The sequence below is a fragment of the Eulemur rufifrons genome, chromosome 28, assembly GCF_041146395.1.
Source record: "Eulemur rufifrons isolate Redbay chromosome 28, OSU_ERuf_1, whole genome shotgun sequence".
In the NCBI taxonomy this organism is placed as follows: domain Eukaryota; kingdom Metazoa; phylum Chordata; class Mammalia; order Primates; family Lemuridae; genus Eulemur; species Eulemur rufifrons.
The window spans coordinates 67428379-67443690 of record NC_091010.1 but is presented as its reverse complement, the minus strand read 5'-3'; the positions used below and the strand labels follow the sequence as shown (position 1 = coordinate 67443690).

Genomic DNA, 15312 nt, shown 5'->3' with positions numbered 1-15312 from the left:
CACCCACACATCTATCCATCCATCCATCCATCTACACACCCATCCACCCATCCAACCCAACTCACCCTCCCACATATCCATCCATCAATCCATCTATTCATCTATCCACTCATCCATCCATCCATCCATCCATCTGCCCATCCACTCACCCATCCATCCACCTGTCCATCCATTTACACATCCACCTGTCCATCCATCCATTCTAGTTATTTGCTGAGGATTCACTCTTGATCCTCAGTATGACTAACTGGGTTGGAACTGGACACAGGGAGAGCATGAATATTTCACTACACACAAAAACAGTTAATGTCTAAAGGTATCTGCTAAGTAAAAGAACCATGGAAAGTTGAAAGTTGTTATGCCAGACCTATGCTCCCTATGCTCAGGAGCAACACTCTTTAGAAGAATCAGGCAAAGAACACTAACAGGAGGTCAAAGTGAGCTGATAGAAAGTCATGATCTGTTCCCTGACTCTTTACTAAGACAATTTGGGTTATGTCTCATCCTATCTTTCAGCTGTTCTACCAGGGAAATTCCTTTTTATCGAAGTTGTTCTCCACCATTACTGAGTCCTGTTGGCATAAATAAGGAATTGTAGGATCTCTAGCTTGCTGCTAGCTCACAGCCCAGTGATGGGAGTTTCTGATGCTTAGTGATAACCTGCTATGACATCTTGTTAAATCTACATTCAGTAGGGCCAAATCTATAATCAAGGTAATTCCTAAATATTGTTGTTCATGTCATTGCCTTTAGCAATATTCATAAAACCTTAAGTTACAGGTTTACTAAAATTTGCCATAGAAAAATAAAATGCTGAATAATGTTAGAATTTGTAACAAGAGAATCATCAAAGTACGTGGTTATTTACATTACCTTAAGAAGCTTTGCATGGAGAAGCAACGTGTAAGCCGCTTCAGTGTAGTTATCACACTCTTTGTGCAGGTCACAGAGTTTGTACAGATACCTGAGACGATAAAATAGAGGTATGTTCTTAAAATGTCACTGAATAATTTGTGTTGAGCATTGCAAGAGCTAAATTCTACATTCAACAGTAAATCATATCTATGCTTTCTTTTTACAATGTTCATAATTCATAATACCTTGAAAACTTTTGGTATAAAAAGCACTAAGAAAAACCAACAAGAGCAATATACAATAACACATATTTTATAAAGATTTTTAAGTTCTCTCTTGGCAGGACAAAAATGAAGATGATAATTGTACTTCAAGGTTTCTCATTCCTTTTCATCTTTTTCAGATTTTTCCTCAAACATTTGAAATGAGATTACACAATACATTATGATTTCCTACATTTCTACTGAATCTAAATGCACAAAAAAAATCCATGAAAATACAAATCTGTAAGAATACGGAGCTCCAATGATCACAGGAAATGTGATCAAAAGAATCCGTCTGCCATGAAGAAACAAACGTAACTGATAGTTTTCTCAAGTTTATTAAATTTATAAGATTTTTTTTAAAGGAGAAGTAAAAAAATCTTAGAAATAAAAAAGCAACCAATGCCACTCAGTGTAATAAATACATCATTAAACACTCATGCCATGTTCCTCAAAGGGGCGATCTTCCTAAGTATTGGACATTGGACCCTAAAACTGACCAAGAAAGACAGGGACTTGGTCACAGTTTACTGCTCCAGGAATAAAGGCAAGAGAGGGAACAAAATCTGACAGGCAAAGCAAAACATTTTTCTTCTTTCATGGGAAGAAGACATTGAAAACATGGGAATATGGTGTCAAGTAAGAGTAGACCAGACTGAAAAATTATAATATTGCCTATTTCTGGTAAAGTTAGAACTATATTTCTCATTTGATCATATGACTTACAGTGAAACATTAACATTTTTGGTGTTATCTTTTTTCCAAAGGGCCATATGAGTTGCTCTAGACAAACCTTGTAACATAATCATTTATAGTTTTGCTTCTGATTTGGCCAAATGTGACCACCAAAACTCTGCATCAGTATGGACAAACTACACAAAGGCTAGAACACATCTGGGAGCTCCACCAAACTCAATCTTATAGGCTTCATGATTTTCTACAAAATAAAACTTTGTGGTTATAAAACATTTCTTAGTACAGATTTGACAAACAGCAATTATAATAAACATACAGAGTGCAGACAGGCACGATGCATACGTACCTTATATACATTTCTTCTCTTTCAATTTCTTTGTAGAAATTCTGAAAAATCAAACCGAAACACTGCTTTAAGAAACCTGTTCCACAAAAGGTGTTACATGCACATAAAAAATTCAAGATTTTTCAACTTGCGTCAAATATTCAAATGGACCCAGCTCAGGGATGAGAACCATAAACTCACATAAATTGCACAACCATCTTACACTGTTCTTCATGTTTTTTTGTTACTGTAATGATCACGTTTCCTATACTGAACACTGTGATGGCTAAAATCTACTTCTGTCATTTGAAAGTCACTTGTCTTCAGTTAAAACAAACTATTGCCCAGAGATGTGATATCTTAACCACTATAATCTCATTAGGATAAATGAATAAATATCCCAAATTTGAGAATAAGCAAATACACATCACCAATATGACTTAAAGCATGCTGGGTCCAGCCGCAGCAAGAGCCACAAGAAGGCCCTATGATAATCTAGACCTGAGGTGTTTAATACACTAACCACGTATATTTAAAGGCAAGATAAATATAATTAACATTAAGTAAAGTTAAGAATTCCCTTCCCCTGTTGTACTTGCTATACTTGGAGTGCTCAATAGCCATGTTTAAGGCCAGTGTCACTATATTGAACAGTATAGATACAGGACATTTCCATCATCCCAGAAATTCCTGGCGGATAAAGCTGTTCCAGACAGACAGACCTTCTAAACCACAGTAAGAAGACAAGTTGCCACTGAAAAAGCTGCCTGTGTATAAATACTGATGCAGAAAGTTTAGTTAACAGATTATAACCAATGTGCTAGTTCTACGTATTACTGTAAAATATTTTCTGGCTGAGCATAAACATTTTCATCAAAATTATACACTTTTTCTTGAGACAGGGTCTTGCTATATTGCCCAGGCTGTAGTGCAGTGGTGTCATCATAGCTCACTGCAACCTCAAACTCCTGGGTTCAAGCAGTCCTCCTGCCTCAGCCTCCCAAGTAGCTGGGACTACAGGCACTTGCCACCACGCCTGGCTAATGTTTCTATTTTTTTGTAGAGACAGGATCTCACTCTTGCTCAGGCTGGTCTTGAACTCCTGACCTCAAGCGATCCTCCCACCTCGGCTTCCCAAAGTACTAGGATTACAGGTGTGAGCCACCACACCTGGAGAAAATTGTATTTCTTAATTTGAGTATCTCTATAATCACTTTAAAATCTTTATCACACATGAGGCAACAGAAGTCCTCTCACAAGGTCTAAGGTATGGAAACATTGTAGCCACTTTCAATGTGCAGTTTAGCACCTAAAAATGATGCTGAAGCTCTGGAGTCAGTGCCGGAACAACCGGCAAATGTCACTATTATAAAGACATACAATTATCTAATAAGATGACATAGGCTCTTTAATTTCATTAGCAAAAGAAGGCATGGCTTCAAGATTGATCTCTCTGAAAAGAAATGATAAATAAGTATAGAAAATAAGCGGGGGCATGTTTAGAAAGATGCACCAAGATTTTTTAATTTTGTTGCATCTGACATTTTAATGTCCTCCAGTTCATATGACACGGCTCGGTAATGAGGCTATTTCTGGCTGACAACTCAGCGACGCAACAAAGAGAATCGGCATCAAAGGAGGAGCCCTTCGTTTCGACTCAAACCCGCCAGTATTTACAAGCTATGGTTTCGCACCATCCCCTTTGTACTCATATTTTTAATCCTTCCTAAGGTTTTGATCATTCTCCTTTACAATTGCACAATGGGGGTATCATGCGACCTTCATTCCTCCCTCAGATACGGAAATGTCTTCTATTTTCTGCCTGCGCTGAGTTCTGTTCCCTTCCTAGGACTTCAAAACCCCTCTCAAACCGAAGTACACTCATCTCAAATCCCAATTTCTATATAAAACCTGTGTTTCTTACGTAAAAGTTCACACTGCGCTCGAGTTCCTTCTGGGCTCTGCGGGCAGCGTTCTCACCCCCCCACTGCCTTCTCTCTCAAGCCCCCCCCACCAGCGCCGACTGACATCTGTGCCCAGCTCCCAGGGGAACCCCAGCAGGACTGCTCCCCAACTCTCATCTGCGAGGCACTGATCCTTCAGAATTTAGACATTTGCATTATATTTCAATGCTGTCCTTCTTCGTGACAAAAACAGATACCAAGATATTTAGAATTATTTCCCTAGCCCTGCATTAATTAGCCTCATAAAGGGACCATGAAGAGAATGACTGGCTTCGCTGAAATAACAATTCCACCAGTCTTACGGATGGGATTTGTTGATGATTGTATAGAACTAGGTGACACACAGAAGATTTATTGGCCAATAACTAAAGATCGCTTGATTATGAGGCGACAATGAAATTCTAGTTAAAGAGTTACAAATATGCATTTTGTCTGGTGGGAACCTAGATCCGATATATGTGATGACATGTTTGCAGGGGACATTCTGGGGACATAAATATCTGCGTAGTCTCTTAATTTTCATTTTCCTTTTTGTTCTTTTAAAAGCAGGGAAGTAGGACAGTAATGAGCAATCATAATTTATTATATAATGTTCCCCTAACTCTGCCTTTGAAAAAAACCACAGCACTGGCTCTAAAGGAAATTTGGCAATGGACATAAAGGGCATTGATAAATTCTATATTCTTTATTTTATTTTTTAACTTTAGATTTCATGGGGATTTCTGCTTAGTGAGTAGTTGAGTACATTTTATGTATGTCTAATATGCATTTATATATCTATACTCTTTTAGAGATGGATATATACATCCATCTCTATGAAACTCTGATTCTGTAATAAAAGTACGAGCAGAAAAGGTAAAAATGGACCAGGAAATAGCAATACACATATATATGCGAGCTGCACAGTGAATATTTAGAGTTAGAACACCTATGTCTAAACAAATAAAACTCTGGTTTCTTGGTTCTGTTTATTCTGTAAATTTGTCTTATTTTTAAATGGGAAAAACTGTGGCAGATTGGAATTTGTTTTATCATCCTCAGGAAATGGTTAAGAATAGAAGACTCGACTCTTCACGAAATGATCCAGGATGTTCCAATTTGAAGAACGTCACTAACGCCAGACACCACGGGTCCCCTGGGTGTGTTTCTCAGTCGAGACCAAGCAAGTGCTGATGGCAGCAGCAGTAAGCTGGCCCCCAGTCGGGATCCGAATGAAGGAGGAACACATGCCAACGTCAGAAACTGTGGTTGCAGGTGTCGTTGCAAGAGTTTGCTTCCCGACCCTGGGTCTGGGTGATAAGAGGCCACCTTCAGAGCACAGCACTGTTCCTCCACGATGTTTCATGTCCCGGTAAGCCTGGGAGATCTTGCTTATGACAAACAGAAGTCTCAATCATCAAAGTTGGACACCTAATAAACTTATTAATAATTCTTCCTTCTGGACACTAATCAGCCTCTTTGATGCCCTTAAGGATCAGAGGGAACACTGTAAAATTATGTCCGTAGTAGGGAATGATTATGAAAAGGTCTCCATTTCTTGCCCATAGAAAACTACTAGTTTCTATTTCATGTCAACGACATTGGCGACATGAAAGTAAATCACTCTGAACAGAAGCCAGAATGCAAGAAGACAAAGAAGAGAGGGCCAGGTGCTTACCTATGTGTAACATCAGGCCACCTGGCCTGGCGCAGAGCTCGCTGCTGTCCTACTCACAGTCAGGCGACAGGTGCATGTGCAGACAAACCCAGCCAGCAGGCCAGACCTCAGGGACAGATGCCAGAAGCCGTAATTTCTACAGCTGCCCCAGACCCTCATGGTGTACATGCAAACATATTTATATGTTTCAGGCTCACTGATTCTTTCCTTGGCTGTGTCCAGCTGACTGATGAGACCATAGAGCCAGTCTCCATTCTGTTAACAGTGTTTTGGATTTCGAGAATTTCTTTTTGATTATTTCTTAGAGTTTTTGCTTATATAACCCATCCATTCTTGCATATTATCCACTTTTTCCATTAAAATTCTTAACATATGAATCATAGTTTTAAATTTCCAGTCTGATAATTTCAAAATCTCTGCCATATCTGAATCTGGTCTAGACACCTTCTCTGTCTCTCTGAACTGTGTTTTTGTCTTTAGTATGCCTTGTAATTACGTATCGAACATGAACAGGATACACTAGGGAAAAGGAATCTAATACCAGCTCCATCGGTGGCTTCTGTTCTGGGCTTCTGCTCTAGAAGGCTGTGGTCCTCTGGATCCCCCTGTCTCTCCAGTTTTGGGAGCAATGATTTGTCCTGTGGATCTAAGCAGATGACTCTAAGAAGAGTTGATGATTTCTCAGTCTGTTCCACATTTTTCCTACTGTGAGGAGGTCCAAGCTCTTCACATGCCGACTCAGAAGCTGGAAATCCCCCATATTGGGATTTTTAAGGAAAAAAAACTTGTTGTGGAAAATGTTTAGCATTAGCCTAAAAAGGTCGCCCAGCCATGGAACCCAGGCGCTGAGATTGCCTATGAGGTTTTAGCTGCGAAGTTCCTCATGGCAAAGTGCAGATGCAGTGTCCATACCAAAGGGAACAGGAAGTAAAGACATTCCTTTTGGTTTATCTTTTCAATCCAAACATCTCTGGGGACTTTGTAAAGAATGAACCATGTGTCATATTCCACCTGGAACAGAAGTCTGTTTCTGTGAGCTCAAAGTGCCTGCACGTCCACACAAGGGACAGACATGGAAATGAGGGCTCTGCAGCCACATGTGGTCTGTGATCAGGCAGCGACACGGAAATCCAGCAAAGCAAAGCAAAGCAGCGCAGGAGTAGTGTTTGGATTTCTGCCTAGAGACAAGCAAGGGAAGTTGAGGAAAGCCCTACCACAGTCAGGAGTCAGGCTTTCTGGCTCCTTAGGAGCCGCAGCAGAGAAGAGGCAGACAGCCCTGAAGCAGGAGGGTCACATGGCTGCTGAGAGCCATGAGGTTTGCCTGCTGCTCCCTGGAGCTGAGCTTGTGAAAAAGCTTCCTAAAAGCTCATCAGCCTAATGCAGTTTCTGGATGTGCCTCACTGGGATCACCACTATGTCAGGAAGAGGGCATCCACGGGACAGAAACCAGCCACATCACAGCACCAGCGGGAATGCAAAGGGCCTGACAGATGGCAGCAGCCAAGGTCACCCAGGCCATCTGCTCTCTGCACTGCCCAGCACTGGTTACCCGCAGCTGCCGTAGCCAATTACCACAAACTTAAAGCAAGAGGTAGGTCTTCTCTCATGGTTCTGGAGGGCAGAATCCGAAATCAAGGTGTCAGCCGGGCCATACACCCTCCAAAGGCTCTAGGGGAGGAGCTTTCCTCACCTCTTCCAGCTCCTGGGGCTGCAGGTGTTTGGCGGCTCATGGCTGCATCACCTCAATCTCTGCCTCCACCTGCACACGGCCTTCATCTGTTCCTGTGTCTTCTCCTCTGCTATCTCGTGCAAGGACGCTGGTCCTTGGATTTAGGCACCCTCGCCCCAGGTAATCCAGCATGATCTCATGGCAAGATGCTTAACTTAATTACCTCCCCAAGGACTCTTTTTTGCAAACAAAGTCAGGTTCTGAGGATTAGGAGGTGGACCTACCTTTTGGGGGCCACCATTGAACCCATGCGCTATAGGACATGATCACAGTCTCCTAAAAACAAAGCCTTAGGACCTGTAATCAGTGAGGCATTACTTGGGCTACAAAATAACGTGGCTCATCATTTTTGAACAGGGGGAGAATGATATGGAAACACCCAGAGTGAGTCTGTAAACAGGTCATCACTCCTTCCCTACAATGGACGAGGAAACCAGCAAAGGAAGCTCCATTCTGCCGTGGAAATCTCCGTGGCCAGCTGTCAGACGGGCTTCGGAACATCTTGATTCAGTTTCCGGTGTGTCGTGAACGTTGAAAATTTAATTAACGTTTCACTCACCAGCACGTTGACGGTGCAGCTCATGCGGTTTTCTTTGTTCTCGTCGTGCATGATGGTTCTATAATCCAAAAGTCTTTCCATGAGGCGCACGACGAGTTTCACAAAAGTCTCTCCCGTTTTGGCAAGGTATTTATGCTTCCTGCAGTGCTCCAGGAGGCTGAAAAATAATTACACACACCTTGTTAATCACACTCAGAAAAAGAAACTCAACTGAGGTGCAATTTTAAATATTTTCCATTATTAACACGTTTTAATTATTTCTGGGCTACAAAGTTCATTGTAGTCTAATTACAGTCTCTCTGTCTCTGTTCCGACATAAATCCCACTGCTAATCAACACTTACATTTTATCAAATAACACTTTGTACTGTTCATCTCCTCTGCCTCCTTCCACTTCATGATCCAGCTTGGTGATGATTTCATTTTCAAACTATAATTAAACAGAGGAAGCGTAAATAATCAGCATGGCGGATATTGCATTTTATGACTTGAGTGTCGGTCGATGGCACATAAATTGGCGAGAGATCATCAGACAGTTACCCTCTGCCTTTGAAGCCTGATTTCATTTAAGAGCTGCCATTCCGGAACCCCTGGCAGTTGTCCCCCTGCCCCAGGGAGACCGTTCACGGCCTTCCCTGGTTGATGGAGTGTGAAAGTGCGTGTTCCCATGGCAGGAGCAAGAACCAGAGAAAGACAGACAAGAAAACCGTAGGGGGGAGAAAATGAAGGAGCAACATGAAAATGTCTCAAACTTCATCTCTGTGAACAAGTAACATCTAAAATAGCTCGTTGGTTCCTAGAACAGAACAGATGGTGTTTCATTTGCCAGTGAAGAGTTCTCGGCAATCTGAAAACATCGAAGGGGCCACTTCACTGCCATTCCTTGACAGATCCTAGTGAAGTACCTCACTCCGGTTGAAAACGTATTATAAAAAGTGAGGGGGCAAAGTCCCTACAGACAGACCAGCAGACACCTCAGAAGGTCCATCTCCTGGCCTTTCCTCTTCTCCCCAAAGCTTCTGGTTGGATTTCCTAGGAGTTGGGAAAGGGTTCTCAGAACCTGCTCTCTCTCAGATTCACGCTTTTAGAAAAACTCTAAATTCTGGGGAGGCGCAAATCTCCAAAATGTCTTCAAGTGGCTGATTAGGCCAAAAATAATGACCTGCATAATGATGGACATGTTTCCCCATCCCCTTCCCAGTCTCTGGCAGAGTTCATGGCCATCTCCGATTCCACGGTCACCAGCCAGGTGACACCCATGTTGCAGGGTGCCCTGAGGGTACCCATCAACTTGTGCCAGTAGGAAGGGGAGACTGTAAGAGTGTTAGTTCCCACAAAGATGGAGACATCGAAACTCTGAACTTAAAGGAGGTGGACAAAGGATGAATTTAAGAAAACAAGAGCTGAATTCAGGGTTGGGAGCGCAAGTGTATCATGGCATATATGCAAGGATCTCGGGGATCTCTTTAAAAGATATGTTCAGGCCGGGCGTGGTGGCTCATGCCTGTAATCCTAGCACTCTGGGAGGCCGAGGTGGGCGGATCGTTTGAGCTCAGGAGTTCGAGACCAGCCTGAGCAAGAGCGAGACCCCATCTCTACTAAAAAAATAGAAAGAAATTATATGGACAGCTAAAAATATATATAGAAAAAATTAGCCGGGCATGGTGGTGCATGCCTGTAGTCCCAGCTACTCGGGAGGCTGAGACAGGAGGATTGCTTGAGCTCAGGAGTTTGAGGTTGCTGTGAGCTAGGCTGACGCCACGGCACTCACTCTAGCCTGGGCAACAGAGTGAGACTCTGTCTCAAAAAAAAAAAAAAAGATATGTTCAACCACCTGCTTTCTCAGGCAACAACCTCCAACCCCCAACCCCCCACCATATTGGGATCCTATTAGAATTTAAGCTGCACGAGAGCAAGGATTTTCTTTTTCCTTGGTCATTGCTGTAGCCCCAACACCTAGAGCAGTGCCTGATGTTGGTGCTGTAACGGAATGAATGTGTTGTGTGCATGTAAGTTATTGACTAGAGTGGGTCTTAAACTGGACGGAGCTGGGAAGGGTTTAATATGCTAGTAAAGGAGCGGGCCAGTGGGTTGCTAAATCACAACCTGCTCTCTTGGGCAAGCCAAGCCAAGTGGTGAACAGAGCTCATCTGGAGTGGCTGCAACAGATGCTGCTGGCACCATCTACTGTGCTGGTGACTCAGAGGTGCTGCCACTACGGTGGCAGCTGACTGTGGGCCCCCCTGAGAAACAGAAAGCAATGGCTTTGGTGAGACCCAGGGCACAGATGCCCCACTTGTCCTCGATTAGGACAGATTGTCTGAAGCCACAATTTTATCTTGCTACCCATGAAACAAAGCCTCAAAGCAGGGATGGAGAGAAGGATGGTTGGCTGCCAGACACCAAGGGCTCAGCAACAGCATCGCAAACTGGACCTTCGCAAATCTCTCCAATTCTTCTTGACCTTCTCCATGGACTCCTCCCCCAAGTAAACACCTCCCCTTGATTCTGTCTGGCCTAGGAAGTTCAGGGATTTTAGGAACACAGAAAGAGAGATGGTTCTATTGAAGAAGAATGACTTTTTTTTTTTTTAAACCTGGAATCTCATGAAATGACTTTTACTGTCAAATAACAACCTTTTGAAACTAACCACTACTACTCTGCTCTTCACAAGGCAGTTATTTCTAGAATCTTATATAAGGGAGATATAGATCACTTGCTAGTAGCCCCAAAGTTGGCATTTCAAGGCAGTCCCATCTCTTAGATGTTGTCACGATGGGAACTCCAAAGAATAAGTGTTTGATGAGTGTGGATGATTCTGAACAAATAATCGAGATACAAAATAAAACTAAATTTAATTAACACGTATGATCCAATTTCACATATGTTTAATGAGTACTGATAATGAGGAAGACACAGAGAGTGCAGAAAAACATGCCTTCTCCTGACATGGGCAGACACGCACAGGCATTTGAAGTTGTTCATTACTCCTCAATCAGAAGGTATTTGAACTTGGAGTCTTTTTTATGAAAATTGCATGTTTTCTCTGCTTCCATGTAAATCTAGCTGCCACAAACACAGGCACTGAGGAAGCTACAGCTACTTAAGTATGCCGCTTATCAAATTTTGACTGATGAATTTAATGTTTTCTAAAAAGAGTGGATGAATGATAAGTAGATCAGAACGCAGCTGATTCTAATTTTACTAACCTCGAATCTAAACTAAGTAATTTACACAAACACCTGGCAACCCTGTTCTGTTTATCAGCAACGATTCAATACCAGAGATCTGTGTCTAGTCTCTAATTCCAGGGTCTTCCTTAATTTTTACAGAATATACTAGAATAGGTTTCCTAGTGTGCTATGAACTGTTACTATAATCAGAATTAAATGATCCTGTCCAAATAAATTGGAGATAGTACACTTCCCGATAGAGCAGAGCTGGTTTTCTAAAAATCATGTTTATTATCTAACTTGTAAATGCATGCTGTCTGGTGATTGGCAACAGGATTCTCTACAGTTAGGATAAAATTAGCAAGGGTTTACTGTGTTGCTCAAAAGGTGGCAGAGGCACTCTCATGTGATAAGCCAAATCATTATATTTTCTTCTCTTTTCTGAATCACCAATATTGCTACAAAAATATCCATGGGGTGTCCAACTTAAACTATTGAACAGAGCATTTCTAAGCATCTGATCTCAGCTGCCCTCTGAGAACATGAAACATAAGAGGGCACTTATGAATTAAGGCTTTCGGAAAGGTGCTGTTAAATTGAACATGACTGGGCTAGGGGGCTGTGCTCAAAGTGAGACTGACGTCGCAGTTAACTCAATTAACTTAGAAAGGAACCACTGCTTTCGCCACCCGCTGCCACAGTTAACCATGGGTTATGAGCACATATTTGAGAGATCATGGAGAGAAGGATCCCAGTAATGGATAATCCAAAAGCCAATTACATTTGATTTGGAACATATAATTTTTTATTTGGGTTAGATTTACCATTCTTGCTAAAATGCATTTATAAATGTATACAATCAGGCCTGCACCTTCCAGACATCCGGGAATAGGCTTTCATAGAAGAGGTCTGGGGTTATGCAGGAGCATGATAGGAAGCTGGGCGGAGTGGAAAGGTTTGTACAAACACTTCCCCACCTTGATCGAGGGCTTACAGGTTATCAACAGCTGGGTGAAATCTGAAATCTATGGATGTGGTCTGCTAAATACATTAGCAAAAAGGTTTCTGTGACCCTTTATGAATAAGCTTTAGTACACTGTTGCTCTTTGCCTGAAGTGCTCTTTCTCCTGTTTTTCAAGAAAAAATGCTCAGAAGACACTGTAGGTGGGAGCATGGTGCTCAACCAGCTGCTGGTCTCGAAGGGCACCAAGGACTCAGGCTCTTCTTGTCCTTTTCCCCTTTAGATGGAACTGGGCCAATCCGATGGAACCACCTAACCGCACCTTTTCTCCTTAGCATTTACAGGAGGGGGTGGGTGGGAGAAAGTCACTGGACTATATCTGGGTGGAAAATATGGCCAAGAAGAAGGAACTGGCAAGGATGGGCAGAGAGAAGCTTGGCACTTGAAAACGCTTGTGGACAATCTAGAAATTACTGATCCCCTCGATCTGTCACTCAGCCTTGAATCCCTGGGCTCAGACACACTCATATTTTTATGTCTGCAGCAATCCTCTTGCCTAACCACTCTGCAAACTTAATTGCACACTTAATTAATTGCTGGCACTCCATCCCACATTTGAAAACCCCCACATCCTCCTACGTCCATCAAGCAGGCGGCTTGTTGACCTTGAAGCTTTTGTGAAACACACAAGTTGGACAACCCAGAGCCTCACACTTGGAGGAGCCCGGCTGGGGAGCAATCTGCCAGTGCGCTACACCTTGCCAACACCTGGGACAGGTGCAGCTGCTCCCCCTTCTACATGACAGAGACCGAGGAGTGACTTTTGGGCTGATGCAATTACAGGACTCCGGAAACATGGCCTCATGGTGAGTCCTGTTTAATTTTGTTAAAGGAGATTTTGGGAGTCTGGGTATCTCTTTGTTGGGTGGCCTTTAAGAATAGAATTCGATGTAGTCAGAACTCCTGGAGTCAAGGATATTGGTTTCCATGATCTTTCAGACCACCTCTGGGCTCAATTTAATGAAATAAAAGCCTAATTCTTATGCCATATTTCCTCTTTAAGCATCCAAAGCAATAAAACTAAGCTATATTTTGAAATTGAATGCAAAAATAAACAAACACAAAATTCCAATGAATTAAAGAATAAGCAAGACAAAATTGCCAACAAACTTATTCACATTCATATTACAGTGCAAAATATATTGGCTTTTCCACCAAGTGGCACAAGCTGCCAACATCCATTGGGTTATTCAATTACTGGCTTAAGGTTACCAGTGCAGGCTGTAGGAAGAGATTATTCAAACAGAAACTCCGAAACATTGACGACGCAAAGATTACTCATGTTCTAATACTGTTACAACTGAATGGGAATTTCTGGAAGTTGTGGAGCATTTTACTGAGCCTTGCAAAGATGACAGAAAATAGCTCCATGATTGAAAATATTATTTTTGCTGTGCAGCCTTTCCCAGTCCATTTTTATTAATGGTATATGGTCCCTCTGGTCATTTGCTGCAATTCTCAGCTGTTAGCTCTGTATTTTCCAAAGGCATAACAAAGGGAATTCTTTAAAAAGATGCCAGGAAAGAATTTTCAAGCATGCTTTTCATTATGAAGAAAAACCCTGAGTGAGGCTGAGACTCCGTGGTGCTCATTGGAGGACAGGTCCGCAGTGTGATGGGAAAGGTCAGTTTGAGGCCCGGGGAGGGCTCAACTCCTGTGACCAACACCAGACTCTGCACAGTGGACCCGGGGGAAGGGCGTGAAGATACTGATGCCTCCTAACCTCTCCCATGTTAGCTTAGCAGATCCCAGAATCTCCGCTGGGGTGGGACAAGGAACATGGCTGTGGGGGCAGCTCGAGGAGTTGGTGAGCTATAAGGCAGGGGAGCAGAGGATGTGTGCTCAGGAACTAGTTCTGGAAGGAGCAGCAGGAGGGGACGATTTAGGAGAAGGGGTGGGGTATCCAGATTCTAAGATTCTTAGAAAGGGCTGGAAGGACCAGGATAACCAGAAAACGAGAAATGGGCTTCTGCTGAGTGGAGACTCACATGGACGGGGCAGGGAAATCCCTCGGGGGCACCAAGCGATGCAGCAGGTGGATGGGGTCCCTTTGGGTCAATGACAGCTGCCTCCCCAAGGCGCACAGCTGCTGTGGGCATCGAGTGGAGGCTCTCACGTGTGTTTTTCCCTTCCTGCTGCTCGTAGTAGCCACAACACAGGCACCAGGGAGGATAAGGAAACCCTCCAGAAGTGGCACCATCCTGGTCATCGCACAAACAAGGATGGGAATGAATCAGTGAGAGCTGCTCAGATCCCAGAAACGTCACACAGCATCCAGTTCCCATGTCTTCCTTTCAATGGACTATAGGTCTGCCATGGCAGTGGATATCGGCCCACAATGAAGCACATTATTTTGCAGGAGGAAAGGATTTCTAAAGAACTCAAGGCCACTGTGTACACATGGGGGCCTCCCATCTCATATGCTTCTGTCTGGTCCAAGCTCCTTCCCACTGGTTCAGGTCAACTCCATCCCTTGCTGCCAGGTCCCTGCACAGCGTGGCCCCTCTCAGGTGATTCCATGAGCATCAGAGACCCTTAGTCCACAGCCCTTTGCAGAACTTTCCACCACCTGTGAGGACCTGCCCTGAGCAAATGCAGTCAGGCTGACCTCAGGCACTCACTGCAGTCCCATAAAGAGCGTCCCAGGCCACAGGGAGGACACAGCAGGTGAACGGGTAACTGCAGGCCACCACCAAGAAAGCCCATTCAACGCACAGACCCTGGAGAGACAGGACATGCGCAAGGACATGCCCATTCTGATGGAAGATCTGTGCTCTTTTTTGCAAAAGTAGAAACAAGAGAGCAATAGACTCTTTAGGGAAATGTATATGAAGGAACATTCTCATGAAACGCCCTCCACTGTGGCTGACGAGCACAAGAGCCGCAACTCTAGGCAACTTAGGAAAGCCGATTTGTGACACCTGCTTTTGGAATTCCACTAACAGTTTGAGGCAGTTTCATTTTGAGTGAAAGGATGGGTTTTTCTTCTGAATCCAGCAGGTCCCCTCTCCACCCCAGTTGTAAGAGTATAAAACAACTCAGACATGATGTATTATTTCATAATTCAGAAT

General features: G+C 43.2%; 1 protein-coding gene across 1 annotated transcript in view; it reads right to left on the bottom strand.

Annotated features, from left to right (window-relative positions):
• The window catches only part of DOCK1 (dedicator of cytokinesis 1), a 470019-nt gene that overhangs the window by 57234 nt on the left and 397473 nt on the right, over positions 1–15312 (bottom strand). Inside the window, exons 34-37 of the mRNA XM_069460828.1 lie at positions 8392–8477; positions 8049–8205; positions 2161–2201; positions 874–964 (exon numbers count right to left, since the gene is read on the bottom strand). Coding sequence (XP_069316929.1) covers positions 874–964; positions 2161–2201; positions 8049–8205; positions 8392–8477 — 375 coding nt within the window. The remainder of the gene's footprint in view (positions 1–873; positions 965–2160; positions 2202–8048; positions 8206–8391; positions 8478–15312) is intronic.